Source organism: Ictalurus furcatus, chromosome 3 (genome assembly GCF_023375685.1).
Source record: "Ictalurus furcatus strain D&B chromosome 3, Billie_1.0, whole genome shotgun sequence".
In the NCBI taxonomy this organism is placed as follows: Eukaryota; Metazoa; Chordata; class Actinopteri; order Siluriformes; family Ictaluridae; genus Ictalurus; species Ictalurus furcatus.
The window spans coordinates 16,170,996-16,184,805 of NC_071257.1; the positions used below are offsets into that span (position 1 = coordinate 16,170,996).

Here is a 13,810-nt window from a genome sequence, read left to right on the forward strand (position 1 = left end):
GCTTTGATGTTTCACATGACTAAAGTTATGGGTGGAACATGGTCTACTGATGCCTTCAAGCATTTGCATATCTTATCTCAGTAGATCAGCGACGTATTTTTGAGTGTGTGCGTGCGCACAGTTTTGTGTATGTGAAACAGAACAGGGGAAATAGTTTCACTGAAAGACCTCAGAGGGTTCACTGTGGAGACACAGAATCTTATCCACACGTTTGATCAGGATGCCTTCGTACACCGTGACTGTAGCGACAGGATCCCAGTGGTTTGCTGGCACTGACGACTACATCTACCTCACCCTGGTGGGGACGGAGGGCTGCAGTGAGAGAACACTTTTGGATAAAGCACTATATAATGACTTTGAACGAGGAGCGGTAAGATGTATGTCTATCATCAGTTCCAACATTTTTTTCAGCGATTCCAAAAAAACTTTGGAGAAGGTGCTAGTTAGTACCAATCGGTATGAAAGTAAAGAAGGATCAGGAAGAGAATAGAATAAGAAAAAGACATAACAAAGACATAGCAATCCTGAAAAATCCATGCAAATGGACTCGAAACTAGACAAATAAAAGCAAAATAGACAAAATGAAAAAGATGCAAGAAAAGATGAATGCAAAAGTGGAGTACTTTAAGCATGCCAGTCAGATTGTAATTAGAGAAAGTCAGATTAACTGTGAATGGAGGAAAATAGTTTTTTGAGACACAGTGAAGCTTCTGACTCTTCTTCTCACACTATGTTCACATCACAAGAATGATCTTGTTTATTTTAGGAGTTGCGCCCTGTCTGCTACGATGGCTTATAATGGGCCAATTTGGTTTGTTAAGAAAATAAACACATACCATTTTTCTTATCTTATTACCCTGCCAGTTGACGCCCAGTTTGTCTAATTCCAGGTGGACTCATATGACATTAAAGTGTCAGAGGACCTTGGTGATGTAGAGCTCCTGAAGATTGAGAAGAAAAAGTACTGGATGCATGATGACTGGTATTGTAAATACATTACAGTCAAGACACCCACTGGAGATTACATTGAGTTCCCCTGTTTTCGCTGGGTAGTGGACGATAAAGAGATAATACTTCGAGATGGCAGAGGTGGGATCCTTTTGTTGTATCTTACATACATGTGGCTTGCTAAATCTCTATGATTCGATTGCTCTAAAGAGTTGTCCTTACAGAGTCAGAAAAAAAAAAAAAAAAAAAAAGTGTTTCATGCTTTCTCGATGTGTGAATTGCAGCTCGTCTACCTCAGCATGACAAAACCAGACTGGCAAAACAACACAGACGCAAGGAGCTAGAAAACAGACAGAAGACTTTCAGGTTTACAAGAAATTAAAATCTTAAGCTATTATATGCTCTACAAACAGTCTGAGCAAAATAGATTGTTTCCTTTTTGTCTGCCTTCATGTATGGCTTGTTTTCCCCAGCTCTATAAAATTAAGAATAAAATGTAGCAGATTAAACAGGGACTGAATTTCCATGTTTTACAGTGTGTGAACCATTTCATATGTGTACATTACCCTCATTTGCACAAGGAAATGTATGTTGGCTTGTTTTTTTTTCTTCTCTCATTAATTTTGTCATTGTGTAAGTGCAGATAATTGTTAATACCTCTTATTGTAGATGGAAGGAGTGGCATCCTGGCTTTCCCATGAGCATCGATGCAAACACCCATAAAGAGCTACCTCGAGACATCCAGTTTGACAGTGAGAAAGGCGTGGATTTCGCCCTCAACTACAGTAAAGCGTGAGTTTTGTGGTACAATTCCTAGTTATTCCTAGTTACAAATTGACCTACACCCACTGGTATAACATTCCTGGATTCTTCAACAGTCAGTCATTGTACTCTTCTAAGGAACATTTGCATGTCATTTTTGGAGCCAGACTCCTGAATACATACAGTATACTGTCAAACACATGTGTGCCTAGGACATGCAGTTGTTTGCCAGACTCATTCTGTACATTTTACCTTCACACTATCTTTATTTTTCTCTTCATATATACTCTGAAAATGACCCTGCCAGGTCTTTTAGAACCGGAAGCTTCTTAACTTATCTAAGTTTCTTAAAAACACAATAGATTCTAATAAAATGTATATGTTTCTTATAAACGTTTCAGGAATCTGATATTAATCAGCGATTAATACATTTCTTTAAAACCCAATATTTTAAACATCAGTGTAATTGTGCATGAGAGCAGTTTCCTGTACAGCGCAAGCACATGTGAAGCATTTATATGTATAAATCATTTACTACTGAAAACTCTAGCTTGCAGCTAGACTCCCACAAAGTGGTTATGTGGTACATTGAGCAGTTTTCTCTCTGTAGTCATAATCTTACTCTATGCTTGATCATTTAGATTAAGCAACCAGAAAGATAAGCAAACATAACGTTAATGACCAGGATGTTCTTGTTACACCATCGATACTACATTCAGCATTACAGATATTATGCAATAATAATAAAAGCATCTATTCTTCTTCTTTTAGGATAGAGAACCTCTGTGTTAACCAGTTTATGCACATGTTCCAGTCCTCTTGGGGAGATTTTGCAGATTTCGAGCGGATATTTATGAGGATCAAGAACACAATATCAGGTTCTTTCGTCTGAATATTTACACTGTTTTCATCCACATCCAATATTAAGACTTATTAGAAACAATACATAGTACATAATAAGTTATTTCTACATACAGTTGAGGTCACAAGTTTACAGATGTCTTGCAGAATCTGCAAAATGTTCATATTAAATAAAAAGTAATAATAATTTTTAGGGATCCTAAAAAAATTGCATTTTGTTTTTTATGTACTTCTGCCCTTAATGAGTGATTTCACATAACAGATGTTTACATATAGTACACAAACACAATAATAACTGAATTTACACAAATGAATCAGTTCAAAAATGTACATACACTTGATTCTTTATACTGTGTGTTGTTACCTGGATGATCAATGACTCTTTTTGTGTTTTATGATAGTTGTTTATGAGCGCCTTGTTTGTCCTAAGTAGTTAAACTGATAGCTCATAGCTAGCAGATTGCAGATAAACTAATAGAGGTTAGGGCAGTGGTAGCCCAGTGGTTTAGATGTTGAGTTACTGATCAGAATCTCATGAGTTCAAACCACAGCACCACCAAGTTGCCACTGTTGGGTTCTTGAGCAAGGCCCTTAACTTTCATCTACTCCGATTTCTAAATTAAATAAATGTAAGTTGCTTTGGATAAGGGCATCTGCCAAATGCTGTAAATGTTAACTGCCCACTGTTCTTAAAAAACCCTCGAGGTCCTGCACATTCTTTGCTTTTCCAGCATCTTCTGCATATTTGACCCCATTCCAACAGCAGCTATATGATGTTCATCCATCTTTTCCCACTGAGGAGAACTGAGGGACTCGTACACAACTATTACAAAGGCTGCAAACATTCACTTTTGAACAGGATGATCGGTGTAATCGTTATTATTTTGTTTATAGATCTTTTTTTTATTATTTTATTTAGTACTGGTCTTCAGAAGCTACATAATATATTGTTTTCCAGAAGACAAAATAATAACAATTTACTGCTAAATAAAAAACAAAATGAAATTCTTATGACCCATCTAAAAATAAATAAATAAATGACATTTAATAGATTCTGCAAGGCATATGTAAATTTATGATGTCAATTGTAGTACATTAAGATAATCACGGAGTATTTGTGAGTTATCATGAGCATGAGATATGGAAAACAATCTGTTTGACATATTATGACTTTGCTCATGTTTTCTTTTGGACAGAGTATGTGATGCAGCACTGGAAAGAAGACTTTATGTTTGGATATCAGTTCTTAAATGGCTGTAATCCTGTAATGATCCAGAAGTGTACAAAAATACCTGACAAGTTTCCAGTCACCCATGAAATGGTGCAAGACTGCTTAGAAAGAGATCTCACTCTAGAAGATGAGCTAAAGGTAACTAACCATTGAGTCTCTTTGCACAACTTTTTATATCCGTCACTTCCACACTAGAACTGTGTACTGGTTGGCACTTATACTGTGCCTATTGCCCTGTTTTAGTACTTAAAGTACTATCTTGTGCTGTTTGCACATGTTTGCATGAGCACTTCATGTAGAAATGTGTAGGTCTTATTTAGTTCTGTGTCGTCTCTTGTAGTCCTTTGTTGTTTTATGTAGCACCATGGTTACCAGCTGTACGCTTTGTGGTTTGCAGGGTGGAAACTTGTTCATAGCGGATTATGAGATCATGGATGACATCACCCCGAATGCTACAGATCCTTGCACCCTGCAGTATTTAGCTGCACCCATTTGCTTGATGTACAAGAACAAGCAAAACAAAATTTTGCCAATTGCCATACAGGTATATAGCTGTACTTTCTATAGTAGCTGCAAATCTCAATGTCTTTTACAACCACATATCAATTCCATTATAAATGTTGTTCCGGTGCAGTCTAAAAATATACTTAGATGGAGGATTAAAAAATAATCAATGTATAATTAACCACTGTTAAATTGTAGCAAAGTAAGATGAAAAAAGATTTAATGTTCACTCAAGGAAACATTCATCAAGGCACCTAAAACAATGTCACAACACCACTAAAAGAATTTTTTTTAAAACATCCTCGGTGTTACGAAACAGGACTCAAAACGGGAAGTAAGCGCAAGAGTGACATCTTTATTTAGACTTAAGTAAAGGACATGGAACTTAAACACTTCTCCTTTAACTAGGAATAAAGCATTGCACTTAGAACACAACTATGACATAAAACACTCGTTTAGCTCAGGCTCGAAACACTCCGTTTAACTACGGCACAAAACACTCCGTTAACTACGGCAAAAAACACTCCGTTAACTACGGCACGAACCACTCCGTTAACTACGGCACGAACCACTCCGTTAACTACGGCACGAACCACTCTTAACTACGGCACGAAACACTCTTAACTACGGCATGAAACACTCCGTTAACTACGGCACGGAACACTCCGTTAACTACGGCACGAAACACTCTTCTAACTACGCCACAAACATTCTTCTAACTATGACAGGAACACTCTTCTAACTATGGCAGGAACACTCTTCTAACTATGGCAGGAACACTCTTCTAACTAGAGCATGAACCTAGGAACAGGAAACTAGACAGAGCATGGACACATTACCGCCTGGCACCATTATACATTCCGTCTTTCCTTTAATCTGTAATTACTCTACGCTAATACTGCCTGTCGTGCGCAGCAACGCGAGGGGTTTAAGTAACTAGTCACAATTACTTTAATTGCTGACATCTGGTAACATTTCACAACACACCCTCGCACCTCTGCCAATAATTGAACCGGGCAGGGACAGGACAGGAACCAAAACAAGTGCATATGTCCATTGTAAACACAGTCTTAGCGTCCATGCGCACTTCAAGCACATGCATATGCTCTCCAGCCGCTCGTGCACGTCGTCGCCACAGTGCCCTCTGCTGGCAAGATCGTGACACTCAGGATTGCTCTGGTTGCCTCCCATGTCTGAAAAACTTTTCAGTAGGTGGATTAGACACTCTAAATTGTCCCTCGGTGTGAATGTGTTATGCCCTGTGATGGTTGTATTCTCGTCTTGCATTCAGTGTTCCCAGAATAGGCTCCTGATCCATCACAACCAGGATAAATTATCAATTAATGAATAAATAATAAAAAAAAAGTATGATACAGAAAGACTTCCTGGATTTTTTGGATGATTTTGGAATATTGAATACATAATATCGAATGTCCAGACCACACCCACAACCACAAAATCCAAACTATTGTAGCCTTTTCAATGGCTGATTTTTTTTTTTTTAAATGTATTGAACACAACCTGAATTGTAAAAAAAAAAAAAAAAAAGTACCATAGTTATGTTTAAGATGTATTCCTGCTGGTATTGTCATTTAAATTTGCAGATTGTGACGACATGGCAATAACATGTGTCTATATGTTTTAAAAGCTGAGTCAAACCCCAGGGGAAGACAGCCCAATCTTTTTGCCTAGTGATGCTGAGTATGACTGGCTGCTGGCCAAGATCTGGGTGAAATCTTCAGACTTTCATGTGCACCAGACAGTGACACACCTCCTGAGGACCCATCTGATAACAGAGGTTTTTGGCATTGCTATGTACCGACAGTTGCCTGCTGTTCATCCAGTGTACAAGGTGTGCCAATTTTACACTTTGTATGTCATGCATTATTGAGGCAAAACTAATACATACACTGATCAGCCATACATAACATTAAAACCACTGACAGGTGAAGTGAATCTCATTACCATGGCACCTGTCGAGGGGTGGGATATATTACGCAGCAAGTAAACAGTCAGTTCTTGCAGTTGATGAATAGGAAGCAGAAAAAGTAGGCAAATGTAAGGATCTGAATGACTCTGACAATGGTCAAATTGTTGATGGCCTGACGACTGTGTCAGAGCATCTCCAAAACAGCAGGTCTTGTGGGATGTTCCCAGTATGCAGGAGTTAGTACCTACCAAAAGTGGTCCAAAGAAGGACAACGGGTGAACCAGTGACAGAGCCATGTACGCCCAAGTCTCGATGATGTGCATGGGGAGCAAAGGCTAGCCCATCTGGTCCGATCCCACAGAAGAGCTACGGTAGCAGAGATTACTGAAGTTAATACTGGTTATGACAGAAAGGTGTCAGAACACACAGTGGATCACAGCTTGCTGCATATGGGGCTGTGTAGCTACAGACCGGTTAGAGTGCCCATGCTGACCCCTGTCCACCTCTGAATGCACCTACAGTTGGCATTTGAGCATCAGAACTGGACCATGGAGCAGTGGAAGAAGGTGGCTTGGTTTGATGAATCATGCTTTCCTTTTACATCATGTGGATGACTGGGTGCATGTATTGCTTACCTGTGGAAGAGATAGCACCAGGATTCACTATAGAAATGAGGCAAGCCGGCAGAGGAAGTATGATGCTCTGGGCAATGTTCTGCTGGGAAACCTTGGGTCCTGGCATTCATGAGGATGTTACTTTGACACGTACCACCTACCTAAACATTGTTGCAGACCAAGTATACTTCATCATGTGTTCTGTAATGGGAGTGGCCTCTTTCAGCAGAAATTATTTCGTTTGGGGAACATGATAAAGAGTTCAAGGTGTTGACTTGGCCCCCAGATTCCCCAGATCTCAATCCAATTGAGCATCTGTGGGATGTGCTGAACAAACAAGTCTCGCAACTTAAAGGACTTAAAGAATCTGCTGCTAACATCTTAGTGCCAGATACCACAGCACACCTTCAGAGGTCTTGTGCAGTCCGAGCCTCAACGGGTCAGTTTTGGCGGGACAAGGGAGACCTACGCAATATTAAGCAGGTGGCTTTAATGTTATGGCTGATCAGTGTATATCAGCCAAGCGTGAAATAGCCTTATCAGAATACATATATTATGCAAAGTTCTTTAAGACATTTTTTAGAAGATATGTTTTACATTTCCAGTTGCTTGTGCCACATGTTCGTTACACAATTGCCATCAATACGAAAGCACGCGAGCAACTTATCTGCGAATGTGGACTGTTTGACAAGGTATGTTTACCCTGTACACATACCACACTTTTACACCATACCAAACACAATTGATTCTGAACCTGTGTCATCTTAAGGAAGCACATTGACATTAAATGTGTGTGTGTGTTTGTGTGTGTGTGTGTTTGTGTGTGGGCATACTGCAGGCTAATGGCACAGGTGGTGGTGGCCATGTAGAGCTAGTGCAGAAAGCCATGAAGACTTTCACCTATAAGTCCCTGTCCTTTCCGGAGTCCATAAAGGCCCGAGGCATGGACAGCAAGGAGGAGATACCCTACTACTACTACAGAGACGATGGCCTCAGATGTTGGGAGATAATCAAAAGGTAATCTGGGAAGTTCATAGAATATAAATCTAACTCCACTAACATTTTCAGTCAGTAAAAGAATTAATATGCAGTGAGAATCTACTCCTCTATAAAAAAAAAATCTTTTATAAAACTTAGGATGACAAACTAATTTTTTGTGGCTCTTGGTAGTTTTGTGGAGGAAGTGGTGCACATATACTATGATTGTGATAAAACCCTGATGGAGGATGAGGAGATACAGGCATTCGTCAAAGATGTCTGCAGCTTTGGAATGCAGGATTCTGATCATTGTGGTGAGGACAAGCTGTTCACTGTATTATACTGCCACGTTCTTGAATATTCTTCTTTACAAATACACACTTCTTATAACCATGGCTCTGAGCCTGATGTTTTATTCATCTGGACATGTTTTATTTATGTAAGCATTGAAATAATGTAGAGTGTGATGGTAACAGAAGTATACCTATACAATGCGTAAAATAAAAAATGCCAACTTAATTATGCTTGTCATGATGTCAGATGTCAGAGATCTTTCGAAAGGAGCTTCTAAGAAGTTTCCTGAGTTTCATCATGCAAGAACTTCCTCCAAGTTACAACCACTTAAACCACTAAAATCTTTACAAATGAAACAATAAACTATATTCTGTGTCTGAAATAAGTCATCAATCGTGTCTGAGGACATTTGATTCACACACACTTGTCATTGTTTTTAGGGTTTCCGAAGTCATTGCAGAACCGAGAGCAGCTGGTGGATTACCTGACTGTTATAATCTTCACAGCTTCTGCGCATCATGCAGCCGTCAACTTTGGACAGGTAGCATTTCTATGTATCAAGGATCATCATGAACTAATATAGACACAATGATACATCAAAACACTGGTTATAAAAAATGTAATAAACAACGTAAACATAATATTGCAATGCAGAATTCTTAACCAAATTTTATAACAATTTCAGTATGACTGGTGTTCATGGATCCCGAACTCCCCACCCACTATGCGGAAGCCCCCGCCTACGAAGAAGGGCCAGGTGGATATATCATTCATCGTGAATAGCCTGCCTGACCGTGGTCGCTCCTGCTGGCATCTCGGAGCAGTGTGGGCTCTTAGTCAGTTCCAGGAGAATGAAGTGAGACCTACAAAAAAAAAAGCTTCCACTCCACATTTACTGCTGTAATACAGTTTTATTGACACTGGTGTGTGCTTCTCTTTCTAGTTGTTCTTAGGCATGTATCCAGATGAACACTTCATTGACAAACCGGTGAAGAAAGCCATGGAGAATTTCCGGAAAAAGCTGGATGAGCTAACCAATGCCATCAAAAATCGCAATGAGGGGAGGAACCTCCCATACTACTACCTGTCTCCAGACAGAATCCCAAACAGTGTGGCTGTCTGAGTGTGCGTACCTGGATGGTTTGCATGGGTGGTGAAGTAAAAGAGCATTTCCTGCACCATTTATGTCTTATGCTTCATTTTGCCACAGATTCTTTGTGAAAGAACATATACTGCATACTGAAACAGAGTTAAGCTTTTGCATTATATGTGTAATACAGTTATGATTTTCCATCTTGCTATGCTATGATTAGTGGATTGGATTAAATATAGATTACTAAAATGTTTTGCTTTTTCACTTATTGCACTTTTGTCATAATAACTTGCAATAAATAGTAATACCTCTTGAAAGGTGGTTTGATGTTCACTTCAAGTAAACTCAGGTGCTACACTTTGTATGAACACTCTTGGGGCTGGGCATTTTAAAAAAACACACAACGGAAAGCCAATACCGCTAACAAGTTGCTTTGAGATCATGTGATCATCAAAAATTGCAATGAAAAAACAATAACAAAAGAAACAAACAAAAAACAGCCTACTACCCATCTCCAAACAGTGTCTGAGTCTACACATTGGGAAGGCATTTCTGTACCATTTACATGAAATGGCTGATTTTACCACATATTCTTTGTAAAAGAACATATAATACACTTAATATTTTGTTATATATTATAACATCTGTAATATAATTAGGATTTTAAATGTAACTATGCTAATAAAAGTAGGCCTCACTTAGAGATGTGCATAGACATGATTTCACAACACTGTATTATAAATTTTAAGTTCATGCCACAGGTGAAAAATTTAACAATGTGTATATTTCATTTTAGTTATAATATATCCTGCGTTAGGGTTTAGTTTAGTTTAGAATCAAATATTTAAATAGGTCTCAAATTTATAGCTTATAAATTGAGTTAACCTAGATTATTTCCAGGATGTCACAACTACTACCATTATTAATGGTTATAAATACAGTATAAGTTTCAATTGGCCGTTAGTGCATGCTTCATTATTTCCAGATGCATTAAGGTTTAATGAAATAATAAGTTTATTATTCGTTGCCCTAATAGTAAAGTGTCACCACTGAGTGGTTCAACTTATCACTTATTTTCTGTTACATGTTTCACAATGAAGTCAGTAACAGTTACACAATTGACACCAGTTAAAAAAAAATTGAAGTCAAAGCTTCAAATAGTCCTTCTCCATTTCCTTTGCCTCTTGGCCTTCCACACTGGTAAGTATATTATATGGCCAAAGGTATTTGGACATCTGACCATCACACCCGTACCCATGCTTTCTGAACATCCTATTTCAGATTTAGCCCCTCTTTGCTCTTATAGTAATGTCCACTCTTCTGGGAAGGCTTTCCACTAGATTTTGGAGTGTGGCTGTATGAACTTTTGCTCATTCTGCCCATTAGTGAGGACAGGCATTGATTTTGGTGCAGTTGGCATTACAATTCATCCCAAAGGTGTTCAGTAGGGTTGAGGTCAAGGTTCTGTGCAGGCCACTCGAGTTCTTCCACTCCGATGTTTTACTCTCAGCTTATTGTTTCCTAAGGTTTGGAACAGTAAAATGTTACAAAACAGTTTTAACCCTCCTTTTATGTTGGGGGAAAAAGTTATATCCATTATGTTATGGGTCACAATGACTTCCACAGTTTAAATACACATAAAAAACAGCGAAGAACAGCTTAAAACAGTAAACCTTTAAGAAGACATATTTGCATACAAGTTCATGACCCTAAATGAGGAAAAGTCAAAGAATTTCAAAGAGAAACCATTATTTCAGACATCTCAAATATGTAAATTTGTCAAATTGAACCATAACATGCAATAGGATGGTTAAATATTGCTTGTATTTCCTCATTTGTAAGTCGCTTTGGATAAAAGCATCTGCAAAATGAATAAATGTAAATGTAAATAATATGCTTTTACATTTTAAGATGCTTTTACTGGTACATAAGTTGCTTCTCTCTTTGTTGAAATACTACTGAAATAAACTAGCGTTAGGATCATATGACTAGTCACACAAATAAGCCGCTGTTGATAAACCACAGTATAATATGAACTCTTCCAGCTGAAACTTCTCACCACCCTCATAAGCACCACTCCCTTCCTTACTTGTATTCTGTGTCAGACTAACCCACGAAGTGTAAGAAGCAGCTTTATTTTTGGATTTACACGTGACGACTAAGTAACAGATAATGCCCAGATAATGCAAATTAACAGAAGTGGTGGAGCTGAGAAACACCAAGATGCAAAATGGATCAATAGGATTTTGTTGAATTAACCCTGGTTATCATCCATCCATCCATCCATCTTCTATACCGCTTATCCTTCCTTCAGGGTCATGGGGGAACCTGGAGGCTATCCCAGGGAGCATCGGGCACAAGGCGGGGTACACCCTGGACAAGGTGCCAGTCCATCGCAGGGCACAATCACATACACATTCACACACCCATTCATACACTACGGACACTTTAGACATGCCAACCAGCCTACCATGCATGTCTTTGGACTCGGGGAGGAAACTGGAGGAAACCCCCACAGCACAGGGAGAACATGCAAACTCCACACACACAGGGCAATCAAACCCCCGACCCTGGAGGTGTGAGGTGAACGTGCTAACCCTGGTTATCATAACTATCATAATGAGTCCTTAAGTCCTTAGATTTTGTTGTGTTGCTATTTCAGAGGGTTGAATCTATTGCATGTTGCACCAGTACTTTGCCTGGATTATAACGTCTTGTTTTGACAAGAACTCATGGAACTCAAGGCAACTTCGTGTTAAATATCAAATATGAATGATCTTAAAATAGAGATAATAGCTTTACTAGAAAGATGATTGTTGTCTTAAACCCATTGTATGGCATCTCCTATTCAAATTATTCCTTGTCATGCCTCAGGAACATGTAACAAATCATTAACCCTGTACTGATGAATTTTGTTTTTTAAGCAAAACAAAATTGATTCCTTCTATCAAATGCTCTAGGCCACTGATCAGTTGCCACCCCCCCACCACCCCCACCCTGTGTTAATCATAAAAAAGTAACAGGATTGACAGTTACAGTTGATTATTTAAGACTAATCTGTTCATTAACCTTATGAAGGTTATGTGCCTTGCATTGAAAAGGCATTGTGAAAAAAAAAAATATATATTTTGTATCTCTCTCTCTCTCTCTCTCTCTCTATATATATATAAATATATATATATAAATATATATATATATATATATATATATATATATATATTTATGTATATATGTATGTAAATTAGACATGAATTTCACTGCAGAATGGGCTCATATACAAAATATACAATAATTTAAAGCTCAATAGCATTTGAAGGGAATGATGTACAGTCACACAACCAACTGTAAAGTGTTCATCTAGGTGTCAGGTATAACGCACACCTTTTAGATTTTTGAATTTGTATTGTATTTAACCCTACAATGCAGGAACCAAAAAAACCTTCACGAATGCATAAAGGGGGTCAAAATGACCCGTACTGGACTGAATGGTTTTCTTCAAAAAATAGATGTCCTATTAATGAAATAATTTTCCATCCATCTTCTATACCGCTTATCCTTTTCAGGGTCATGGGGAACCTGGAGGATATCCCAGGGAGCATTGGGCACAAGGCGGGGTACATACATACATACATATATATATATATATATATATATATATATATATATATATATATATATATATATATATATATATTAATGAAATAATTTTTATATATATATATATATATATATATATATATATATATATATATATATATATATATATATATATATATAAAAATTATTTCATTAATAGGACATCTATTTTTTGAAGAAAACCATTCAGTCCAGTACGGGTCATTTTGACCCCCTTTATGCATTCGTGAAGGTTTTTTTGGTTCATGCATTGTAGGGTTAAATATCAAAAATCTAAAAGGTGTGCGTCGTACCTGACACCTAGATGAACACTTTACAGTTGGTTGTGTGACTGTACATCATTCCCTTCAAATGCTATTGAGCTTTAAATTATGGCATATTTTGTGTATGGGGCCAACTTTATTCCAGTTTACTACTTCTCTTCTAACTCTTCTTATGCTTTATGCTTTAAACGTGATTGACTGGAAATGAAGATTATAGTAATAGCAATATATTTATATCACAACTTGCAAGTGTGATATTAGCCTAAAGTAACATTTATGCTAGAACCATCAAAGCTGATTGAACTTGACCCAAAGCTCATAACTACAAATGATACTGACAGCACTAATGAATGCGACTCATTCTTTAACTCCTCAATCATCACACAGGAACACATTAGTACCAAGCCAAAAGAAAACCCATAAATGAATAATTTACTAATTCCATTTACTAATTCCTCCTAACCCCCCCCCCTACCTTTCCCTCCCCCCCTTTCCCTCCCCCTCCCTCTCCCTAAAAACTTTTTACGCTTTTCTCTTCTACCTGTATTCTGACAAACCCCGCCTCCGTCACTGAGGATTGGTTAGTAGTTCACAGTGGCGTATTATTTCGCGCAGCAATGATGTGAATTCGGACCAATCACAGCACAGGATTTCAGGCACGTCTCGTGGACGATCTGCGTTGCAGGAAGTGGAGGT

General features: G+C 38.1%; 1 protein-coding gene across 2 annotated transcripts; it reads left to right on the plus strand.

Annotated features, from left to right (window-relative positions):
* The first annotated feature begins 220 nt into the window (after window positions 1-220).
* alox5a (arachidonate 5-lipoxygenase a) lies at window positions 221-9,527 on the plus strand. Of its 2 annotated transcripts, none has more exons than XM_053621062.1 (14): window positions 221-370; window positions 891-1,089; window positions 1,233-1,314; window positions 1,618-1,740; window positions 2,482-2,588; window positions 3,768-3,940; window positions 4,200-4,346; window positions 5,955-6,158; window positions 7,456-7,542; window positions 7,689-7,867; window positions 8,021-8,142; window positions 8,563-8,663; window positions 8,808-8,978; window positions 9,066-9,527. In XM_053621062.1, exons 1-14 carry the CDS (start codon window positions 221-223, stop codon window positions 9,243-9,245), a joined length of 2,025 nt encoding a protein of 674 aa, XP_053477037.1. In that variant the 3' UTR covers window positions 9,246-9,527. The 2 variants fall into 2 exon arrangements, with proteins under 2 accessions (XP_053477037.1, XP_053477038.1); XM_053621063.1 differs by having other exon boundaries at window positions 289-377.
* The last annotated feature ends 4,283 nt before the right edge of the window (window positions 9,528-13,810 follow it).

Coding starts and splice junctions, on each gene's coding strand:
- alox5a (XM_053621062.1), top strand. CDS start 221: ATGCCTTCGTACACCGTGACTGTAGCGACAGGATCCCAGTGGTTTGCT. Junction 1,741..2,481: donor GCCCTCAACTACAGTAAAGC/GTGAGTTTTGTG, acceptor TTCTTCTTTTAG/GATAGAGAACCTCTGTGTTA. Junction 6,159..7,455: donor CTGTTCATCCAGTGTACAAG/GTGTGCCAATTT, acceptor TTACATTTCCAG/TTGCTTGTGCCACATGTTCG.